The sequence below is a fragment of the Cervus canadensis genome, chromosome 3 (genome assembly GCF_019320065.1).
Source record: "Cervus canadensis isolate Bull #8, Minnesota chromosome 3, ASM1932006v1, whole genome shotgun sequence".
NCBI classification, from domain to species: Eukaryota; Metazoa; Chordata; class Mammalia; order Artiodactyla; family Cervidae; genus Cervus; species Cervus canadensis.
The window spans coordinates 101,605,244-101,630,230 of record NC_057388.1 but is presented as its reverse complement, the minus strand read 5'-3'; the positions used below and the strand labels follow the sequence as shown (position 1 = coordinate 101,630,230).

General features: G+C 38.3%; 1 protein-coding gene across 1 annotated transcript; it reads right to left on the bottom strand.

The window, feature by feature from the left end:
• Positions 1-3,496: 3,496 nt before the first annotated feature.
• On the bottom strand, positions 3,497-4,429 carry LOC122437990 (olfactory receptor 2A2-like). The gene has a single exon (XM_043462455.1). It carries the CDS (start codon positions 4,427-4,429, stop codon positions 3,497-3,499), a length of 933 nt encoding a protein of 310 aa, XP_043318390.1.
• Positions 4,430-24,987: the final 20,558 nt, after the last annotated feature.

The window sequence follows — 24,987 nt, the reverse complement described above, 5'->3', positions numbered from 1 at the left end:
CTGATGAGAAACTGAAGATGACACAAGCAGGTGGAAAGATATACTGTATCATGGATTGGAAGAAGTAATATTGATAAAATGCCCATACTAGTCAAGACAACGCATAGGTTCAATGTAATAACTATCAAAACACCAATGGAATTTTTCATGAAACTAGAAGAAATAACCCTAAAATTAGTATGGAAATACAAAAGATTCCAATAAACAAGACAATCTTAAGAAAGAACAAAGCTGTAGGTATCACAGTCCCTGATTTCAAACTACCCTACAAAGCTACAGTAATGAAAATAGCATAGCAGTGGCACAAAAAGAGACAGACACATCCATGGAACAGAACAGAAAGTTCAGAAATAAACCCACAGTTGTACGGCCATTAATTATGACAAAGAAGGCAAGATTATACAATGGGGAAAAGACAGTTTCATCTATAAACAGTGTTGGGAAAGCTGGAAAGCTACATGCAAAAGAATCAAATCCGACTATTCTCTAGAACCATATACAAAAATAAATTAAAAATTAGTTAAATAATTAAATGGGAGACCTAAAAATACAAAGCTCCTAGAAGAGAGGAGAGGCAGAATACACTCTGGCATAAATCATAGCAAGAGTTTTCTTTAAGAACTGTTCCCTAATATAAAGGAAATACAAGCAAAAATAAATGAGACCAAATTAAACTTAAAAGCTTTCACACAGAAAAGGAAATCATGGACAAAACAAAACAAAAAAAACCTATGGAATGGAATAAAAAGTTTGTAAATAACATGACCAGTAAGAATATCCAAACCTCTGTTCATGGGATTTTTCAAGAAAGAATACTGGAGTCATTTGCCATTTCCTCCTCCAGGGGATCACCTCAACACAGGGACTGAACCCACAGCTCCTGTGTCTCCGGCACTGCAGGCAGATTCTTTACCTGCTGATCCATCAGGGAAGCCTCATATATCAGCTCACTCAACTCAATATCGATAAAATGAACAATCAAATGAAAAAAATGGTGAGAAGACCTGAACAGATATTTTAAAAATGAAAATATACAAATGGCTAATAGGCACCTGAAAAAGGGCTCACTATCACACTGATTATTGGAGAAATGCAAAGAAAAATCACAAAGTGATATCACCTCACATCTGTTGACATGACATTATCAGAGACAAGAAATAATAAATGTTGATGAGGACCTAGAGCAAAGGGAACCCGTGTTCATTATGGTGGGAATGTAAATTGTTACAGCCACTATGGAAACTATACAATGGTATAGCATGCAGCAATAAATAGAGTGAAATAACGCCACTTGCAGCAACACGGATGGACTTGGAGATTATCATACTAAGTGAAGTAAGTCAGAAACACATTGTACAGCGGAAACACATTGTAAATAAATTATACATCAATTAAACATTTATAATAGAAAAAATAATGATCAAAAGACAAAAAACTTCTTGCTCTGGGAAATACACTGGTAAGAATATAAAAACTCAAGCTGTAGAATGGAGGAAAATCTTTGTGCATATAGGAACAATAATTTGATTCTGAAATATACAAAGAACTCTTAAAACAAAATAGTAAGAAAACAAGCAATGCTATTTAAAAATGGGCCAAAGGCCCTAACAGGTATCTATTCAAAGACAGACAGACAGATGGTAAATAACAGATGAAAAGACACTCCATACCTCTGTCATCAGGAAAACACAAATTGAAACAATGAAATATCATTATACACTTAGTAGAATGGCTAAAATCCAGAAAATTGACACCAAACAATGATTAGTGCGTGAATCAACAGGAACTTTCACATATTGCTGAAGAAAATTCATTTTCATTCAAGAAAATGATATAGTCACTTTGAAAGTTTCACATTTCTCAAACAACTAAGTATCCTCTTAACAACAGGATCTACCAGTTGCACTGCCCGGTATTTATCCAAAGGATTTTAAATTTATGTCAACACAAAAACCTGTACAGAGATGTTTAAAGTAACTTTATTCATAATTGCTTAAATCTGGAAGCAATCAAGATGTTGTTTGGTAGGTAAATGGATAAACAAACTATGGTGCATTCAGAAAAAGGAAATATATTCTGCATGAAAAAGAAATGACCTATCAAGCAAAAATAAAGACAGAGGAAACAGATGCATACAGCTGAGTGAAGGGAACCAATGTGAAAAAAAACTACATATTTTTCCTACCATATGATATTTGGCAAAGCCAAAACCATGGAGGGAATTGGGCTTCTCTGATGTCTCAGACAGTAAAGAATCTGCCTGCAATGCAGGAGACCCAGGTTTGATACTTGGGTTGGGACGATCCCCTGGAGAAGGGAATGGCTACCTGCTCCAGCATTCTTGCCTGGAGAATTCCATGGACAGAGGAGCCTGGTCGGCTACAGTCCATGGGGTCACAAAGAGTAGAACAAGGCTGAGTGACCACCTTTTTTCTTATTTTCTGGAGGGAATTAAGAGATTAGTAGTTGCCAGAGATTTGCAATGAGGGAGGAAAGACGAGGCAATCATTTAGGGCAGTTGAAAACACTGTGTATGATAATATAATGGTGGATGTACATACTTAAACACCCATGGAAACACACAGAAGTTCAAATGTACGTTATGGACTTTGGGTGATGATGATTGTTCCTATAGGTCTATGAATAACAAATGTGCCACTCTGAAGGGGGATATTGATAACGGAGGAGGTTATACATGTTTGGAAGCAGAGCATTACACAGGGTATCTGCAACTTCCACTCAATTTTGCAGTGACTCTGAAATTGCTCTAAAAAAATAAAGTATTACATAACAGTGGGGAAAAGATGTAAAGAGACATCTCACCAAGGAGGATAAACAGATAGCAAGGAAATAACTACTAAAAAACTCAACATTACATGTCATCAAGGAATTTCATTTGAAAACAAGAATGAGATACCAGTGCAGCTTTATGAGAACTGTGAAAACCCAAAATATCCCTATACAGCTGTAGAAAGTTTGGTGCTTGTCATCTTTCTTAGAGATCCCAACCAGGAGTCCAAACTGGCATTCCCATTGGTGCTCTGAATTAGGCAAGACAACTAACAAATCCTCAAGCCATTCCCTGAAAACCCAAGAGTATTCTGCATGATCCATTCTTATTTTTTCCCTTGAGGGAGTGTTGGGAGTTGGAGATGTTCTCCTGATACCGATACATTGCCAGGAAAGGGAAGCAGGTATGGAGGGTAAAATAGCATAAACTTGCCTGAATGCTTACCGTATTTCTTCTTGGCATTGTGCTTTACTGGGGTGCAGCACTCTATCATCCAACGTCTGGTGTTTTCACAAAGGAAATTAGGTCTGTATGTTCTTGTCTCCATGGAGGAATGGAGGCTTAGGGATTCCTATTCTTCCATCATGCTGATGCTAGTGTTCTTCATTAAATCATGCCTCTTTCTGGGGAATTCTGAGTTTTCTTGCACCAGCAATCACATCTCTGAAGGGGAAAGAATGCTCTGAACCAAAACTGGACCCTCCCTCACACTGTCCTCTTTTTCTGAAATACTCTGTGGAAGGCAGCCTTCACCTGAGCATTCCTTACACTGTAGACAAGAGGGTTCAGCAATGGGTTGAATAGAGTGTAAAACAGGAAAAGGATCTTCAGGTGTTCTTCTCGTTGACTGTTGTCAGGGACCATGTAAACGACCATGGCTATGCCAAAGTAGAACCCAACCACACAGAGGTGGGAGGAGCAGGTGGAGAAGGCTTTCTTGCAGCCCTCTTTTGACTGGATCTTCAGGATGGCCCAGAGGATAAGCATATAGGAAACCAACATCAGGGCAAGAGGCCCAGCTAAGATAAGAATGCCATCAGCAAAGAGGAACATTTCATTGATCCAGATGTCACCACAGGTCAATCTGAGGACAGAACGAATGTCACAGAAGAAGTGGTTCACCCTCTGGGGCCCACAGAAGGGTAATCTTAACAAGAGAATTACTTGGACCAGGGCCAGGGCAAATCCACATGCCCAGCAAGTGATGGCGAGGATGGAGCACACTCTCCAGTTCATGATGACCATGTACTGGAGGGGATGGCAGATCGCCACATACCTGTCATAGGACATCGCCAACAAAATCAGACACTCTACTGAACCAAAACTCAACATGAGAAGCATCTGAAAATTGCATGGGACAAAGGAGATGGTTTTCTTGTGTTTTGCTAGATTTGCCAGCAGATTGGGCAAATTGCTAGAAGCATAGAACATGTCATTGAGGGTCAGGTGGAAAAGGAATAAGTACATGGGGGAGTGCAGCCTGGGATCAAAGACAATGAGTCCCAATATCATGCCATTTGCCAGCAGGTTGAATGTATATAACAGCGAGAAGATACCAAAGACGAGCAATTCCATGTCTTCAGTGAGCTGGAATCCTACCAGGATGAATTCTGAGATCTCTGATTGGTTGCCCTCCATTGCCAGTGACAGTCTATAAAGGGCTGATGTGTGATGGGACGGTCAGGGCTGGATAGCAATGAAGACAGGAGTTATTTATGTGAAGCAAATTCAGAGGAAGTTCATTTTGTCCCTACATCACTGAGTTTTTTTCCTCCAATGTTCCCTTGCCTTATTTATTTAATTTTTTTACTATTTAATGTGAAGTAATTCAAATTTTTAGACAAGTATCAGGGATTATAAACAATACTCATATATACATTTCACCAATTCTTCATGTTTGCTTTATGACATCTTTTGTCTGTAAATATTAATTCTTTGTAGACCACATATGACTAAAATGCTACCATAATCACATATTGGCAATTTATTCCCAAACTTTTGAATTTTTTCTCCATAACATGCATAGTCACTAGTCTGTTTTCAGTATGATTACCAAAAATTTGGAAACGTAACTTTAACATGAGTCACTACATTAAATACAGCATTTTCTGCCTCTTAGTCTAAGGTTCAAATCCAATATCACATATCATACTCATTTCCTGTAATCTTAAGTAGTTAGTCTTTCTTGCCTTGACTCTCATACTTCCGAGTTCTTGTTTTGTCTAATGTTTCTCAACTGTGGTTTTCCACTGATTCTCCCTATTTTGTTGAAATGAAAACTTTTGAAAGAAAAAAGTCATTTAATTCTTTCCATTAATACACAGATAATGTTGATTTGTCACATTGGTGATTTTCATGTGGATGACTAAGTCAGGATGCTCTCTCCAAGTTATTTCCATTATAAAGTTATTGATCCATAATTTTAAACTTCCTTCTTCTTTCAGCCTTAATAACTTATTTATACTCATCTTTTAGATTTCCTACTTCAGCCTGGAATGAGTTATTTCACTAAAATATATCTCCTTTTATTGAAGAACCATATTTTCAAGGCAATATCTGCTTTATTGAATGTTAGTTATTTTTTATCATGATTGTTACCAAAATTCTAGTATGTTCTTTAACATGGAAATAATTTGGAACAGTATATAAATTGTTAAGGGGATAATGTATTCTCTATTTTATGGTTTAATCCTAATACATCTTTATTGACTTCTTTTGGAGAAGCAAATATATTTCACTAAATTAATAAAAGTATTAGAGAAAATTATCTCAATATTATCAATATTATTACTAACAAGATTATGACAGCATACTGGAGATGGCAGATCATCACATACCTGCCATAGGACATTGCCACCAAAATCAGGCACAGTACAAAAGTAAAGTCTATACATTTACAATTTTTCTTTTCTTTGTATTCAGAAGTCATAGACTCTTGGAAATTTCCTGCTTAGAGATTAAGGTCTCAATAGTTTTTTTCATTGTGTGAGCATGTGAAAGTCACTCAGTCATGTCTGACTCTTTGTGACCCCATGGACTATACAATCCATGGAATTCTCTAGGCCAGAATACTGGTGTGGGCAGCTGCTTCCTTCTCCAGGGGATCTTTCCAATCCAGGGATTGAACCCAGGTCTCCCGCACTGCAGGCAGATTCTTTACCAGCTGAGCCACAAGGCAAGCCGAAGAATACTTGAGTGGGTCGCCTACCCCTTCTCCAGCGGATCTTCCTGACCCAAGAATCGAACTGGGGTCCCAGCAAAAGAGTGAAGTCAAGTGGGTCTTAGGAAGCATCACTACGAACAAAGCTAGTGGAGGCGATGGAATTCCAGTTGAGCTATTTCAAATCCAAAAAGAATTGGGTTCCCCCCCAGAAGCCAACCCTGGGACAATTACTCAATTACAAGTACGTTTTAGGAAGTAACCACTGAAGATACAACTAGAGGAGTGGAAAAGAGGGGCAACCAAGAAAAGAGAGCCACTTAAGTTTGGATGATCAAGTAAGAAGAAACTGTAGATCTTAATGGAAGTTAGACCTTAATGGAAAAATCCTGGAGCCAGAGAAGAATATATATTTCATTGTTAACCTACCTGGAGAGGAAGGGAGCTGAAGTGTCTATATACCAACTAGTATCCATTATTGGGTGAGAGCTCTGAGGTGGGTGGACCAAGAATTAGGGCTTCTTTTCCCTGTGTGATGGGCTACTAAAGTGCTTCTGGTTTCTGGGGAAACTATAGGCAAAGAAATGCAGGTGGAGCCATTTGGAAGTCAATTCAGCGTGCACTGAAGTGGGAGGGCCATTATGTACGGGCCACCTGCAGCATCAGCTATGAAATTCCTGTCTGTACATCACCTCTCAAATCCAAAATTTGATTGTACGTAATCAGGCAGAGGGATAGGTGTGATTTTCTGGTTTTAAATGAAGAGGATAATTTTCCATTTAAAATTTTAAATGAAGAGGATAATTGTCAATTTAAAATATTTTCTAATGATTTTTTAAAAAGTAGAATAGATATTCATAGTTAAGTGAAAAGAAAGTTTAATTTAATTTCAAAAGTTGGTTTTCCTTATATTCAACATACAGGTCTTCTTTATATCACCTATCTTGTACCTGAAAGAATTTTATAAAACTCTATTTCAATAAAATATAATCTAAAGAGTATCATCTAATACCTCTGTTACTTACCACTAACAATATGAGAATTATGTTTAAGTGCATTAGTATGTGTTGAGAATAATGAGGTCAATTTATGCGAATGAAGTTTCTGGTCTGTTTACTACATGAAAGGTGATCAGCAGATTTTCAACAATAGGAAGGCATATTTAGGATGGGATGGAGAATATATATTGTGCATAAAGCCCACTTTCAGGGCACTCACCAAAGAAGATAGGCTTCATTCAAAGCCTTAAACTTCATAAAAGTCTAATTTTTAATCACTACCATTGGGGTAAACCAAACAGATACCAGACACTAATTTTAAATATGAACCCTAAACAATAAATAAATAAACATGAACCCTAAATTTCAGAAAGAGCAAATACAGCATAACACAGATATTGATTTAGTAACTTCTTAGAGTGACACATCTCTGTGTTACATGCCAGGGAGACTAGACCACAGGATTTACCATTTGATAGTTTATGAGCAGGATGAGTCAGCCAGCATGTAAAATTATTCTAAGACCCTCATCCTATTTCAGAGCATCTCTCTAAATTCAAATTTTAGTTACTAATGTTACAATTAATGTTAACATATGTATCAAATGTTATTAACATCAGCACAAACATTAAAGTCTACATGGTGGCTGCTGGTTTAATTGCTAGCTCTCGTCTGCCCTCCTGTCCTGCATTGTCTGTTTAGGGATTTAGTGACTAAGTTATTAATGCAAAGAAATAGAGAAAAACAATAGAATGGGAAAGACTAGAGATCTCTTCAAGAAAATTAGAGATACCAAGGGAACATTTCATGCAAAGATGGGCTCAATAAAGGGCAGAAATGGTATGGACCTAGCAGAAGCAGAAGATATTAAGAAGAGTTGGCAAGAATACACAGAAGAACTATACAAAAAATATCTTCATGACCCAGATAATCATGATGGGGTGATCACTCATATAGAGCCAACACCCTGGAATGTGAAGTCAAGTGGGCCTTAGGAAGCATCACTATGAACAAAGCTAGTGGAGGTGATGGAATTCCAGTTGAGCTATTTCAAATCCGAAAAGAAGATGCAGTGAAAGTGATGCACTCAATATGTCATCAAATTTGGAAAACTCAGCAGTGGTCACAGGACTGGAAAAGGTCAGTTTTCATTTCAATCCCAAAGAAAGGCAATGCCAAAGAATGTTTGAACTGCTGCACCATTGCACTCATCTCATACGCTAGTAAAGTAATGCTCAAAATTCTTCAATAGTAGGTGAATCGTGAACTTCCAGATGTTCAAACTAGATTTAGAAAAGGCAGAGGAACCAGAGAGCAAATTGCTAATGTCCTCTGGATCATCAAAAAAGCAAGAGAGTTCCAGAAAAATATCTACTTTTGCTTTATTGACTACACCAAAGCCTTTGACTGTGTGGATCACAACAAACTCTGGAAAATTCTTAAAGAGATGGGAACACAAGAACCACCTGGTCTGCCCCCTGAGAAATCTGTATGCAGGTCAGGAAGCAACAGTTAGAACTGGACATGAAACAACAGACTGGTTCCAAATTGGGAAAAGAGTATGCCAAGGCTGTATATTGTCACCCTGATTATTTAACTTATATGCAGAGTACATCATGCGAAATGCCAGGCTGGATAAAGCACAAGCTGGAATCAAGATTGCCGGGAGAAATATCAATAACCTCAAATATGTAGATGACACCACCCTTATGGCAGAAAGTGAAGAAGAACTAAAAAGCCTATTGATGAAAGTGAGAGAGGAGAGTGGAAAACTTGGCTTAAAAGTCAGTATTCAAAAAACTAAGATCACGGCATCTGGTCCCATCACTTCATGGCTAGTAGATGGGAAAACAATGGAAACAGTGAGCGACTTTATGTTTTTGGGCTCCAAAATCACTGCAGATGGTGACTGCAGCCATGAAATTAAAAGATGCTTGCTCCTTGGAAGAAAAGCTATGACCAATCTTAACAGCATATTAAAAAGCAGAGACATTACTTTACCAACAAAGGTCTGTCTAGTCAAAGCTTTGGTTTTTCCGGTAGTCATGTGTGGATGTGAGAGTTGGACTGTAAAGAAAGCGTAGTGGCAACGAATTGATGCTTTTGAACTGTGGTGTTGGAGAAGACTCTTGAGAGTCCCTTGGACTGCAAGGAGATCCAACTAATCCATCCTAAAGAAAATCAGTCCTGAATATTCATTGGAAGGACTGATTTTGAAGCTGAAACTCCAATACTTTGGCCACCTAATGAGAAGAACCGACTCATTGGAAAAGCCCTTAATGTTGGGGAAGATTGAAGGTGGGAGAAGGGGATGACAAAGGATGAAATGGTTGGATCACATCACCAACACGATGGACATGAGTTTGAGTAGATTCTGGGAGTTGGTGGTAGACAGGGATGCCTGGCATGCTGCAGTCCGTGAGGTCGCAATGAGTCGGACATGACTGAGCGACTGAACTGAACTAAGTTTAATGTAGAATTGGCCTTCTATACAATTCACAAGTTGACATACAAATCAAATCTCCAGCAGTTTTTTCCTGTCTTTTCCTGTCACCAACAATACCCTAACAACACTGCCTGACTCTTTGACTTCCAGACTTGTGCTCTCAAATGCCTGTCTTTCTTCATCATATCTCCTCGTTATCTCATATTATCTTTAGATATACCTCTCAAAAGAGTCTATGTTTCTAACCTTTATTCTATAATCCAGGCATACGAAATGCCAGGCTAGGTGAATCACAAGCGGGAATCAAGATTGCCAGGAGAAATATCAATAACCTCAGATATGCAGATGTGTGTTTGCTAAGCTGTGTCAGTCACATCCAATTCTGCGACCCTATGGACTGTAGCCTCCCAGACTCCTCTGGCCATGGGATTCTCACACAAGAATACTGGAGTGGGTTGCCACTTCCCCTCTAGGGGATCTTCCTGACCCAGGGATCAAACCTGCATCTCTTAGGTCTCCTGCACTGGCAGGCAGATTCTTCACCACTAGTACCACCATACCACCCTAATGGCAGAAAGTGAAGAGGAACTAAAGAGCCTCTTGATAAAGATGAAAAGGAAAGTAAAAAAGCTGGCTTAAAAATCAATGTTCAAAAAACTAAGATCATGGCATCCTGTCCCATCACTTTATGGCAAATAGATGGGGAAAAAATGGAAGCAGTGGCAGATTTCATTTCTTGGGCTCTAAAATCACTGTGAATGGTGACTGCAGCCATGAAATTAAAAGACACTTGTTCCTTGAAAGAAAAGCTATGACAAACCCAGTTGCTGCTGCTGCTAAGTCACGTCAGTCGTGTCCGACTCTGTGCGACCCCACAGACGGCAGCCCACTAGGCTCCCCCATCCCTGGGATTCTCCAGGCAAGAACACTGGAGTGGGTTGCCATTTCCTTCTGCAATGCACTAAAGTGAAAAGTGAAAGTGAAGTCACTCAGTCATGTTCGACTCTTAGCAACCCCATGGACTGAAGCCTGCCAGGCTCCTCTGTCCATGGGATTTTCCAGGCGAAAGAGTACTGGAGTGGGGTGCCATTGCCTTCTCTGACAAACCCAGACAGCATATTAAAAAGCAGACACATCATTTTGCTAACAAAGCTCTGTATAGTCAAGCTATGGTTTTTCCAGCAGTCATGTACGAATGTGAGAGTTGGACCATAAAGAAGGCTGAGCACTGAAGAACTGATGCTTTCAAACTGTGGTGCTAGAGAAGATTCTTGAGAGTCCCTTGGACTGTAAAAAGATCCAATAAGTCCATCCTAAAGGAGATCAGTCCTGAATATTCATTGGAAGGACTGACACTAAAGCTGAAACTCCAATAATTTGGCCACATGATGTGAAGAGCCAACTCATTGGAAAAGATCCTAATACTGGGAAAGATTGAGGGCAGGAGGAGAAGGGGGCAACAGAGGATGAGACGGTTGGATGGCATCACCGAGTCAATGGATATGAGTTTGAGAAAATTCTGGAAGATAGTGAAGGACAGAAAAGCCTGGTGTGATGCAGTGGATAGGTTTGCAAAGCATTAGACATGACTGAACAACTGAATGGCAAAAACATGCCTTACAGAAGGGCTTCCCTGGTGGCTGATGGGAAAGGATCCACCTGGAATGCAGGACACCTGGGTTCCATCCCTGAGTCAGGAAGAGCCCCTGGAGAAGGGAATAGCTACCCACTCCAGTATTCTGGCCTGGAGAATCCCATGGACTGAGGAGCCTGGCAGGACATGGTCCATGGTGTCACAAAGAGTTGGACATGACTGGGTTTAAGCACTCACCCACACATGCCATAAAGGAAACTCAGTAAATATATTTTAGAATTCTAATTAATTTTAATATATACATAGAAATGTTTATCTAGTAAGAAAATGATAAGGAACATTAATAAATGTATTACATGATGAAAATTATGGGGCTGTATCTTTATATTCATTAGTCTTCAAACTTTCCCCATCCTACCTGGTGTCTACAGAGACCAATCACTGCTTTCCTTTACCTGTTGCATGTATGGCTGAGTTCCTTTGCTGTCCATCTGAAACTATCACTACATTGTTAAACAGCTATACTCCAATATAAAATAAAATAAAAACTTTTTAAAAAGAAGTGACACCCTTTGCTTGCATACCTCATACTCACTCAGTAGACTCTGACAGCTTATAAGCTTAGGTCAAGGCCAGTGAGAATCCTTTTCCAGTAACTTCCTGTTAGCAAACCATCCATTCGCCACTTTTAAACAGCAGAAGATAGATGAATATGAATATGAAAGCTCTGTTAGCCTCATGAACTGTAACCTGAATTCCAAGATGAGAATGCTGAAACATGAGTGAAAATAACCAAATTGCTGCAGTGTAGAGGAAGGTAGTAGGAAGCCTATGCCTCACTAACATTACAACACAGACAGGATTCTCTTTTCTTTTTTCCTTTGGTAAAATTTAAGAATGATATATTTTCATTTATTGTACTGTTTTTAAAGATTGACTTAAATAAATGTAAAGAGAATAAAAGAAAAAGTATTCACTGAAAAATTGCCATTTACAAACACATGTCAAATAGAGAAGTTGCTTTTGTAGTAGGGACATTTTACACTTTTACCAGCTAGAACTTCCCCCCAAAATTTGATCAGTGACAATGGTAGTCATGTTATCCCACTCCAGGAGATGACAAAGGTTTATCCCCAGATGAGGACAATAATCCCTGGAGAGTAAACCTGGACAGTAAACCAGGACACACTAAATTCGTACATGTACTGGCTTACTTGCTATAAAATAAATAATAAAGGGATCTTTATCAAGTAGCTAGAGCATTTCTCCCAGCCACTTATTAACACCTCCCTCCTGGGCAGCAAAGAAAATGATGTTAATATTCCTCACTTCTCAGGCAGGAGGACATCTCCAGGATGCAGGAGAAGAGGATGGTCCTCAGCTGAGGAAGAAACGAAAGACAGTGAAGGACAAACTGCACAATACCTCTGGCTTCATCAGCTGTAGGGCGAGGCATCAGCTTTAGATGCTCTTTCAGTTTGATATCACGACTCAGGGACATTGAGTTTCACCAGCCTCTTCCTATAAGTGGAACTGGGGCGGGAGGGTTCTGACTAGGAACAAGAAACCTATGTTTAGACAGCGTGCGTATCAGATGTTACTCAGAGAAAGGGGTCTTCACAAAGGTGGCTTTTTCTTCTTCCTAAACCTGATGATTTGTCAGCCTTCTGTCTTGCTGTTCTGTCGGGAGCCAGCACACGAGATCCTACCCATGACAAGGTCATGAGGAGAAAACCTGACGGGCAAGGCGGATCAGGTTTTCAGGGATTCCGAAAAGGCCAGCTCACGAGATCCCACCCATGACAAGGTCATGAGGAGAAAACCTGACAGGCAAGGCGGATCAGGTTTTCAGGGATTCCGAAAAGGCCAGCTCACGAGATCCCACCCATGACAAGGTCATGAGGAGAAAACCTGACAGGCAAGGCGGATCAGGTTTTCAGGGATTCCGAAAAGCTGCCCCCGGTGCTCACCTTAAAGATGATATCTGTCTTTCTGATGCCTGCTTCAATAGACTACTCCCTAATTTCTGTGACACAGGCAGAAGGCCTTCCCTGATCTCTACCCAAATAAGAATCAATTTAGAACTTTAATCGATAAGTTTCCCAGGTGGTGGTATTTTATGAGATTATCCAGGGTGAAAGGAGTGTTTTAATTTAAACTCCTTTGCTGGTAGTTTGTTAGCCAAATGCATTTATGCCTTTGCTATTAATATGCATGATTGCTTATATTATCCTGATCATAAAATAGCATAAAGAACCTGATTATATAAAAGCCCTAATAGACATAGAGCATTTTTGAGGGGTGAAGGAGTCCTATTAGAAAACATAAGAAAAATTATTCTAAAGGTGGTTATTGGGTTGACGTTTGCTTGCTGTGTTTTGCTTGCTGTTTTTGCTTTTAATGTGCTAAGGTTGTGTTATAGAAACCATTGTTAATATAGTTAAAGATCTAGAGAAATAAGAACTTAGCCCTAGTGTGGTAACAATGAAATGGTTGTTAATTGTCAGCCAGGAGTGCTAGGCAGAAGCTGCCTCACCAAAGTCTCAGAGTCAGTATGGGGTAAACTTCTTAGATAAACGCAACTGACAACTTCTGCAGAAGGATTAATTTTTGTATTAACAAGGTTATACTTCTACTTGTACTGTTGCCCTATGAGACTGCTACCTTTCAGTTAAAGTCACCATAGAAACAGAAAATAGGTTTACATTCACCTGACTTGCATAAAATGTTAATAGGCCCCAGGCCAGAAGATAATGTACAAGACCCTCATAAACAAAGAAGTATGCAGAAAACACCCTGGTTTCGTGAAGGACAACCTGACGAAATGTTAAACTATCTTCCCCTTAGAAATGTACTAACTTAGGGTATAAAAGCTATGGTGAAAACTTAAGCATTGCCAGACTCTGCCAGACCCTGCAAACACCCCCATCTGGTCATTCTCTCTCTCTCTCTCTCTCTTTCTCTCCCTCGCAGACTTGGCCCTATCAAGGCTGGTCTCATTTGTCTTCTCTCTCTCTCTCGCCAACACCATTCATCCTGAGGGTATCCCCTGGATCCTGTCAAGGCTGGACCCCGGCACTTTTCTGTAAAAAAAATTAACCAGTATAAAAATAATAGTTTGTTCAAAGAGGGGGTATGGTACACTTCTGGTATATTTTTCTCAAATTGGGCTGGAATGTAGAGGAAAACTCACAGAGATGGGGAATGGCTGGAGCTGAGTCACCTGCTCTCTGAAGCCAGTGCAGGAGATGATGAGTCCCAGACACCTTTTCTGTCCTGATGGAGAAGACAGGACGCAGGAGCCTCGAGATGTGAGGGTTTTAGAGTCTGATCACTTAAAACCAGCCCATTCCCCAGAGACATTGCTGTGGGGCCCAGGGAACAAATTATTAAGTGTTTTCGCCATTCTCCATCTTTCCTACAAAGCAGTGCAAAACTTTCCCCTCCCCTCTTGGCCTCCAGCTTTGTTATCCGTGTGTGGTGTGTGTGTGTGCAAGCACACACACAGTATGTACCTGCTTATGCTGAGAAGAAAAGACTCAGAAAGATTGGCAAAGATGTCTTTACTCAAGAGGTTCTGGTATAAAAATTTTACATATAAGTCATGATTTATTGACTAAGTCCCAGAGCACAATCCCCAAGGATATGAAAGTATCATGTACTTGATCTTGAAATTGCTCCTGTCTCCATATCCTACTTTTGAAAATTTTCATGATTTAACAAATGCAATCCCCATGGAGCTTGTTAGTGCAGCCCCTCAAAGGGCTGTATCTTTCTAATGGAATGAATGATCTCTGTCTGCTGAAAAGTGTTAATGTGCACTAATAACCAAAATTTTCATTGCAGATGTTAATCATTACTTGGAAGCTCATGTAGACTGAATCCTATTTTATTGCCTAAATGCTTTCCTGATTTAAGTTACTTCTTCAGTATTTGTCTCATTTAAAAAAAAAAAAAATTTCCCTTAAATGTATATCCTATATTTAGAGAGATCGTTGTGATCTTCATATTGTAAGCACTGATTTTAGACAATGGATGGCTTTGCCTGTACCCACAGATCCACAGGAAAACACACAAACTTGATGTCTCAGGTAGTTTACAATCACAACTATACAGGGCACTTTAGCCCTTGATGTCGTTCAGTCACTCAGTCATGTCCGGCTCTTTGTGACCCACGGACTGCAGCACACCAGGCTTCCCTGTCTTTCACCATCTCCTAGAGTTTGCTCAGACTCATGACTGAGTCAGTGATGCCATCCAACCATCTCATTCTCTGTCATCCCCTTCTCCTCATGCCCTCAATTCTTCCTAGTATCAAGGTCTTTTCCAGTAATTTGGCTCTTCATATTAGGTGGACAAAATATTTTGAGGCTCCCTGAAATCATACTATATTTCCCTAGCCTTCTCTCAAGTGATTTTTTTTTTCTTATTTTCTCTTTCTTTAAACCTTCCATAAGTCCTTCCACACATTGTCTCAGCTATTGAGAACATGGAAGCAATCAGATGGGAATTTGTACAGTACTAACACACAGACTGAGTTACTGAATTTGTCCATTTATCTCAATTTCTCTGCTCTTACTGTGAAGTTAATGAGCTTCCCCACTAACCATTGCCAGTCTGCAACTCATGCCCCAAATCCCACCTCTCTTGCCTACTCAAGAGTTTCTCTCCAGCAATTTCTGTCTCTAAAGTTTCTCATCCTATTTTGTCTACTCAGTCAGAATACTGGATTTATTTCAAATATACCAATTATGTATTTTCTAGATCCAATGATCAGTTCTTGGTTGTCATCTGACTCGTCCTGCCAGGCTTTTGACACTGTTGATTCCTCTCTCTCCTTGAAAGTTTTCTTCACCCTGCTATCATGATACTATGCTCCTCAGTGGTCTTTCTACTTTTTTTATTGCTCTTTCTCAATCTCCTTGCTCATTCCTCATTTCCTTCCTCAGATCTAAAAACACTGGTGTTCTGCAGAGTTTATTCTTTGCATCTATTCACTTTGTATAGGACCTTGTGAACCCCAGGGATTTCAACACATTTCTTATGTCAGCAGCACATAAATTAATAGTGAAAGCCAATCCTCTTCCCAAAATGCAGTGGTCCACAATAAATACTTTCTGCACATCACAATGAATCAGCAGGTCCTTTGACTTCCTGTCTTGTAGAGTAATCCCAATGCCCTAAAGCCACTATAAGCTTTTCTCTCATGCATTATTCTATCTCGTGTTAAGAGGGTGCCTGGGATATAACAGATAACATTATAAAGTGTGTGTGTGTGTGTGCGTGTGTGTGTGTGTGTGTGTATAAATGTACTTCCATGTACTTAAACTTATCTTTACATTTTTCTTATCCTAACTGTCTTTGGTGATTTTTGTCTATTTATATATATTTTTTATTGCTAAATACACCTAAAATGATCATTCTCGTCTCAGATGGTGACAATAAAATTTAGTCATAATTACAAAAGTTTTATTAGCATTTGTGTACAGGATCTGTGGTCTGCTTAGGATCAAGTCTTAATGTTTTTTGATCCTTCAACCTTGGCTACACCTTCCAGAGGCTGTAAGGATGCTGGTTCTCACCGTGGTTGCAGGACTGTTTGTTTTCCAGGGTACCACAGAACTGGAATGATGGTGAAGGCAACAGGATAAGTTAAAATCCTTCAGACCTCATTTTTCTTAAAAAGATCAGCAGTTTTCCCTGGATGAACACTGAGATTTTTGCAAGCTTTCAACTCTGGGTTTTGAAAAAGATGATTTGGAAAAATTTTGTCAGTGTTCAGTGGGCTTTTCTGAAGTTGAGAATTTTTAGAAGTCTTTACTCATTTATTCCTACTGACCAGTACTTTTTTTAAAATAAAAAGTATATTTTCTGTCTATGCAGAGATAACATAACTGGTCTTCAAAATACATGAACTTAGATTAATTTCAAGAACATTTTATAGATTTTCATATGACAAACTCCTGCCTGTCTAGGAGCCTGAGAAGTAGGTTATGTGGTTCTCATGACTTCTTCCATTTCAGGCCAAATTATACAGCACTGTTCCATTGTCAGGGTTTATGACAAAATGAGGAAGATTTAGCACACAGGAGATGCCGTTTTGCTTTTTTGAATCAATCTCTCATCCTTATCTTGGTTTGTGGATTGAAGAATACATACACACACACACTTTGTCCACCGAATGGTATTTATTTCCCTGCGATTTTAATTAATTTTTAAGGTAAAATTTGATTATGTGCTCCTTTGAGATGATCTCAGAGAAATGCAGGAATGGGCAACTTAATAAGGAATTTAGATATTATTATTGTGACTTAGAGCTAAATTGGAATTTTTTGTGTGCCTTATTCAAATAATGATCTAATTTTCTAGAAGACCTAATTTTTAAGACTTATAATTAAGAAAAAGAAGTCTGCTTTCAAACTTAAAAAAATTATATTTCATGGTGGAGACTCTTCCAATATATTTGTAAACAATTTATTTGATAACTGACTTCCATATGGCATTGCCTGGCACTTGGTTAACTGATATTTATTTGATTATTTCTCATAACTCTAAACTAAAGTGTCAAATTTCTTGGAGATGTATATCAAAATACCACAGATTCCATGGCTTCAACAAACGAAATATATTTTCTTACTGTCCTAGTAGCTAGATGTCCAGGATCAAGGATTCAATGCATTGGTTCCTTCTAAAGTCTCTCTCGGGCTTGTAGATGGCAGTCTTTTCACTGTGACTTTACCTGGTTTTACTTCTGTATACGTCTGCGTCCTGATCACCTCTTCCATGAGGAGTTCAGTCAAATCATATTGTGCCTAACCTAATGACCTTATTTTAACTTACTGACCTTTTAAATATGCAATCTTAAGTACAGCCACATTCTGAGATACTGATGATTAGAGCTTCAACATTTACATTTTCCGGAGACAGGATTTTCCAACAGCTCTTAATGATTTGTTGAGAAAGGTCAAGTTGTTAATGAAATCAGAAGAGTTTAGGCTTTGAATGAGTGTATTTTACAAGTAGATAGATAGGACAAGGCTGTAAAACTTGTTTAAAGGGAAGTACAAGTAAACCTCACATTCACACAGACTTTCTTCCAACAGGTATTTTCCAAACACTGCTCAAGAAAATGAACTGAAATTTCCAATAAGGATTGGGGTTATTGGCAAATAAAAAAGAGAGGATTTAGGGGATGGGATTATAGAAAGAAAGTATATGTAAAAGAGGATTTCCCAAAAATATGTGTGAGATATTTTCTTGGGCATTGCCCAAGTCCTAACTTACAAAAATGTAACTGAAATACACATGCTTTAACAAATCTAAAACCAAGCCCTAAAAGAACAATATGATCCTCAACAAGTTTAATTGCCTTTAGAGGGGAAAAACAAAGCCTCATTAACCTTAATATATGATAAAATATCTATAGTCTTTTTCATTTATTATTCCAAATATAAAAAAGCATGAAAAATTGATCAATAACCAAGAGATACAAGAGCCAATAGAACAGGTCTCAGACATATCACAGACGCTGAAGCTACAAGGCTTCAAAATAACTGTCATTTATGTCAAAGAGAACAGGAACAAAGTTACACAAAATTTAAAAGCTGATATTTAAATGAAGAATCAGAATCCTCAAAAATAATCAGATATCATACATGCACAAATAATAATAGGTGAAATTAAGAAAACACTGTGCAGATTTAATAGCAGACTAGACACTGTCAAGAACAGGATCAATGAGCCTAAATGGAGATCAACAAAAAACATTCAAGTCAAAGCATTAAAAGAAAAATAATTTAAAAAGTGGAGTAGAGTCTGAAAGATCCGTGGGGACATGGTTAAAAAAAAGTTAACCATACTTAAGAGAAAAGTCAAATAAAAAGGCAAAGTGGTAGTCAAGAAGGTGGAGGAAGAAGACTCAGAGTTCATTTCTTCCCAGGGGCACACCAAATTTTTAAGTATTTACAGAAGGATTATTGATGAGAAAGATCAGAAGAATGGCAGGAATGATCTTGTTAAACTAAAGCTAAAAAGAAGGAACCACAATGAGACAGGTAGGAGGATCTGAGTCACAGTAGAATCAAGACTTGTACCCCTGGGTGGGTGACCCACAGGTAGGATGACAATTACAATTGCAGAATTTCTTCCTAAGAACCAAGGAGTCTAAGCCCTACATCAAGCTGGACGGCTACCTGCAGAAGAGTCACACCAGACTACTCTCTCACACCATGTACAAAAATAATTTAAAATGTCTCAAGTAATGAAATGCAAGACCTGAAAATATAAAACTCCTAGAAGAGCATACAGGCAGAATTATCTCTGACATAAATCATAGCAATATTTTTTTTTGGATCTGTCTCCTAATACAAAGGAAATAAAAGCGAAAATAAATGAATGGGATTTCAACTTAAAAGCTTCTGCACAGAAAAGGGACAATGGATAAAATGGAAAAAAAAAAAACATATAAAATGGGAGAAAATTTTTGCAGACATCATGACTGACATGGGTTAATAACCAAAATATGAACAGCTCACACAAGTCAATTTGAATAAAACAAACAATCCAATCAAGAAAAGGGCAGTGGGAATTCCCCAGGGCTTAGGACACTGTACTTCCACTGCAGGTGGCCTGAATTTGATTCCTGGTTGGGGAACTAAGGCCCTGCAAGCTGTGGGGTGCAGCCAAAAAGAAAACAGAAATGGGCAGAAGACCTCAAAGGCATTTTTCCAAAGAAGACGCACAGATGGCTAACAGGGATATGAAAACACGCTCAACATCACTAAGGACAAGCAGGCATTATATATATATATGTATATATATATATAGTTTTAGTTGCTAAGTTAAGTATTCACTAACTCTTTCTGGGCCTTCTAGGCAAAATAGGGAGGAAGTGGTAAAAATAATAACAAAGTCTTGAAAACTTTTGTTATTGGTGAAAACAATAACAAAACAAATGATAACACAACTCTTTTGTGACCCCATGGACTGTAGCCCACCTGGCTTCTCTGTCCGTGGGACTTCCCAGGCAAGAATACTAGACTGGGCTGCCATTTCCTTTTACAGGGGATCTTCCCAACACAGGAATCAAACCCACATCTCTTGCACTGGCAAACAGATTCTTTACCACTGAGCCACCTGGGAAGCTTATATATATATATATATACATACATACACATATACACATACATATATGGTGATGGTGAAAGTCTCTCAGTCGTGTCCAACTCTTTGTGACCCCATGGACTATACAGTCCATGGAATCCTCCAGGCCAGAATACTGGAGTGGGTAGTCTTTCCTTTCTCCAGGGGCTCTTCCCAACCCAGGAATCGAACCCAGGTCTCCCGAACTGCAGGCAGATTCTTTACCAACTGAGACACAAGCAAAGTCCAATAATACTGGAGTGGATAGCCTATCCCTTCTCCAGCGGATTTTGCCAACCAAGGAATCGAACTGGGGTCTCCTGCATTGTGGATTTGTTACCAACTAAGCTATCAGGGAAGCCCTATATATGTACACACACACACACACATACACATGTATATATATACAGTGAAATATGACACAAAGAATGGAATGCTGCCATTTATAGCATCATGGATGGACCTAGAGAATATGATGCTTGGTTAAATAAATTAGACAAAGACAATACTTTACATTATCACTTATATGTGAAATCTAAAACTAATACAAAAAATATATATGTACAAAAGAAACACCGATACAGAAAAACTACTCATTATTAATGGGAAGGAGGGAGAGGGGAGGAGCAAAGCATGAGGAAGAGATTAAGAGATATAAACTGCTACATATAAAATACATAAGCAACAAGGGTATATTGTATAGCATGGGTAACTAGAGCCATTATCTTGTAATAACTGTTAATGGGGTATAATCTGAATACTAAATCATTAAGCTGTACCCCTGAAACCAATATTGTAATCAACTATACTTCAGTTAAAAAAAACAAAAACTTCTAGAATCAGTATTTTCTTTGACACTGATCCTAGGGTTCCTTTTTGTGTATATCCCATCAGACAATGGAAGCAAAAACAAACTAAATAAATGGGAATGCATCAAACTATGGGGAAAAATGGGGAGACTTCTCAAAACATTGAAAATAGAACTATCAGATGGTCCAACAATTCAAACCCTGGGTATATATCCAAAGAAAACAAAAAACACTAATAAAAAACACATGCACCCTAATGTTCCCAGCAGCATTATTTACAATAGCCAAGATATGGAAGTAACCTAAGTGCCTATCAACAGATGAATAAATAGAGACACTGTGGTATATGCAATGGAATATTACTCAGTTATAAGAAAGGATGAAAACTTGCTATCTTTGATAACATGGATGGCACTAGAGCCATTATGCTAAGTGAAATAAGTCAGACAAAGAAGGATGAATATTGGATGTTTTTATTTATATGTGGAATTTAAAAACCAAAACAAATGAACAAATATTATAAAACAGAAACAGAGACATAGAAAAGGGAACAACCAGATGAGTGCCAGAAAGGAGGGAAGAGAAAGGAATAGGTGATGGAGGGAATTAAGAGACACAGACTTCCAGCTGCAAAATAAATGAGTAATGAATGAGCATGAAAGGTACAGCATGGAGAATATAGCCAACAACAATTAGCAACTCTGTATAGTGATAAATTACAAGTAGACTTATCCTGGCGAACATTTTGAAATGTACAGAAATAGCAAATCACTATGTTTTGCAGCATGAACCAACACAGGGTTACAAGTCAACTAGGGCTTCCCAGGTAGTGACCTGGGAATCTGGTGGTGGAAAGGAATCTGCCTGCCAATGCAGGGGACATAAGAGACATGGGTTTGAACCCTGAGTTGGGAAGATCCCCTGAAGTAGGAAATGGCAACTCACTCCAGCATTCTTGCCTGGAAAATTCCACGGGCAGAGGAACCTGGCAGCTATAGTCCATGGGTGGCAAAGGGTCAGACACAACTGAGTACATAGGTCAATTATACTTCAGCAACAACCAACCAGCCAAACTCATAGGATAAGGGATCAAGTTATTGGTTACTATATATGGGGGAGGGGACTGGGACAATTGGATGAAGGCAGACAAAAGCCACAAACTTCTGGTCATAAGATAAATATATACTAAGGAGGTGATGTACAATACAATAAATATAGTTAACACTGATGTATAGTATATATGAAAATTGTTTGAAGAATAAATTCTAACAGTTCCCATCACAAAGAAAAATATTTTCTGTTTCTTTTATATATATATATATATATATATATGAGATGATAGATGTTTACTAAACTTGTGATAAAAAATTTACTTTGTATGTAAATCAAGTTATCATGCTCTATATTTTATATAGTCCCATGTCAACTATGTCTCAATAGAGCTAAAACAAAAATTAAAATTAAAAAATGGCAAAATGCACATTTTGAGGGGACTACTTTGAAGTATTTCCCAGCATGATAGAAGTTATATTTCCATGAATGCTGACAGTCCAGCAAATAAGAGGCAGGATAAGTAAAACTAAAACATCACTTGGGCATATTATAGTCACACTCAGAAGACCAAAGAGAAAACATCCTCAAATCTCAGAGAAAATAACTATACCCATTACCAACAGGGAGCACGTCTTTCAAAGGGAAAAAAGATTTTGTGTAGTTTCTTGCAGTGCACCTACTGGCAATGAACACTTGCTTGGTTTTTTGTTTTCTTTTTTCTTTTGGTCCATACTGGATCCTTGGGATTTAGTCCTATATATTATTTCTCACTTGGATTTATTTCCCAGTAAATATAGGTAAATCTAGGCTCTGGGAAATTTCCTTTAATTGACCACTTATTCACTTTTTCTTTGTTCCCAGATATGGATTCAAGTACTAACTTCACGTAAGCTAATAAGTGATGTAAAAGCATAATTCAGTGCGCCAAGATGCACTGTTTCAGAGTAGGAGACTTATTTGTAGGCCTTGCCCTTATGATTACTGCTTTCAATAATCACTGTTAAGTCTTGCCGCAGGGTAAACCACAAGAGATTTAGAACTATCCACTCTTCCTCCCTCCAAAACACAAAATGACAACCCTGAACTGAAAATCAAAAATCTTCATCGTTAAAGAAAGAAGTCGATAAATTGTGTTTAATTAAATTTAAAAGCTGTTGCTCTGTGAAAGACACTAGTAAAAATAAAAAAGTGAAGCCACAGAGCGGAGATCTTTGCTCACACAGGATGATGACTGGATTCCAATGTATATACCAAGAACTCTCAAAACATAATAGTAATAAAACAACCTAATTTAAAAATAGGTGAAAACTGTAATAGGCACCTATTCAAAAAAGATATACGAGTTGAAAATAAGCATATGAAAAACACATATCTGTTGCTGGGAAAATGCAAATTAAAAAAAAAAATGAAATATCACTATATTCAGTAGAATGGCTAAAATCCAGAAAGAAATAACTCCAAACACTGACTAGGACGTGAACCAACAGGAACTTTCATGTACTGCTGGGGGTAATCCATTTCCATTCATTGCAAAATGCTACAATCACTTTGAAAGGCAGTTTGACAATTTCTTAAACACACTGCTTGGTATTTACCCAAAGGATGTGAAAAGTTATGTCCACACAAAAACCTGCACAGAGATGTTTTAAAACCACTACAATATTGTAAAGTAGTTACCCTCCAATTAAAATAAATAAATTAATTTAAAAAAAGTTAAATTTGTAATTCCCTAAATGTGGAAGCAATCAAGATGTTTTTCAGTCAGTAAATAGATAAACTGTGGTGTATCCAGACAACAGAATAATACTTTGCGCTAAAATGAATGATCAAGCAAAAGAAAAGAAAAAAAAAAGACAGAGGAAACTTAAATCCATACAACTGAGTGAAGGGACCCAATGTGAGAGAAAATTACATACTTTATAATTCCAACCATATGACATTCTGAAAAGCCAAAACTGTGGAAGCAACTAAGAGATGAGTGGTTGTCAGGGATCAGCAATGAGGGAGGAAGGAAGAGGTGATTTTTTAGGGGGGTAAAACTACTCTATATGATAATATAATGGTGGATAAACATAATCATACACTTGTGCAAACACAGAGAGTATACAACATCATGAGTGAAACCTTATGTAAGTGATGGACTTTGGGTGACAATATTGTGTCAATGCAAGTTGATGAATGATGATAAAGGTACCACTCCATGGAGAGAGTGATATGGGGGAGGTTATGTGTGTGCAGAGGCAGGGGGTAAATTGGCTATATCTGTATCTTCCACTCAATTCTGCTATGACTCTAAAACTGCTCTAAAAAGTAAAGTTTATTACAGCACATAATAATGGGCAAAAGATACAAAGAAATAACTCGCCAGAAAAGATATACAGATGGTAAGGAAGCACATGCAAACACATTCAATATCATTTATCAGGGAATCTCCCATTACAACGAGATAACACTACACATCTACGTGAAGTGTGAATATTTAAAAATCTATGTATAAGTGTAAAAAGTTGGCGCTTGCTCTGTTTCTTTGTGGTCCCAACAAGGAGTCCAAATTGCCATTCCCATGCTCTAAGTCAGGCATGACAGAAAACAAGCCTGCAGGCTTCCTGCCCGACCTGAAAAGCTAGAAAGTATAGGCATGGGCCATTCTTTTTCTCTCTCTCTCTCCTGCAGGAGAGCTGGGAGTTGGGAATTTTTTCCAGATCCTATCACTGGATCAGGGAGGAGAAGGAGGTCTGGTGGGTCAAATGCCATACATTGGCCTAAAAACTTCACTGCATCTCTTGTTGGCTTTGTCCTAGTCTGGGGTGCTGCAAACTCCAACATGTTTTCTGGTGTCCCATGACAGCAATTTGATCTATGTTGTCACCTCCATGGAGGAAGTGGGGCTTGGGGTTCCTATTCTGTCATCTTGATGATGTTACTCTTCGAGAATTCTCATCCTGAAGTCATGCATTTTGTTGGGAAATTTTCTAAACCATCAATCTGCCCTGTG

Coding starts and splice junctions, on each gene's coding strand:
- LOC122437990 (XM_043462455.1), bottom strand. CDS start 4,429: ATGGAGGGCAACCAATCAGAGATCTCAGAATTCATCCTGGTAGGATTC.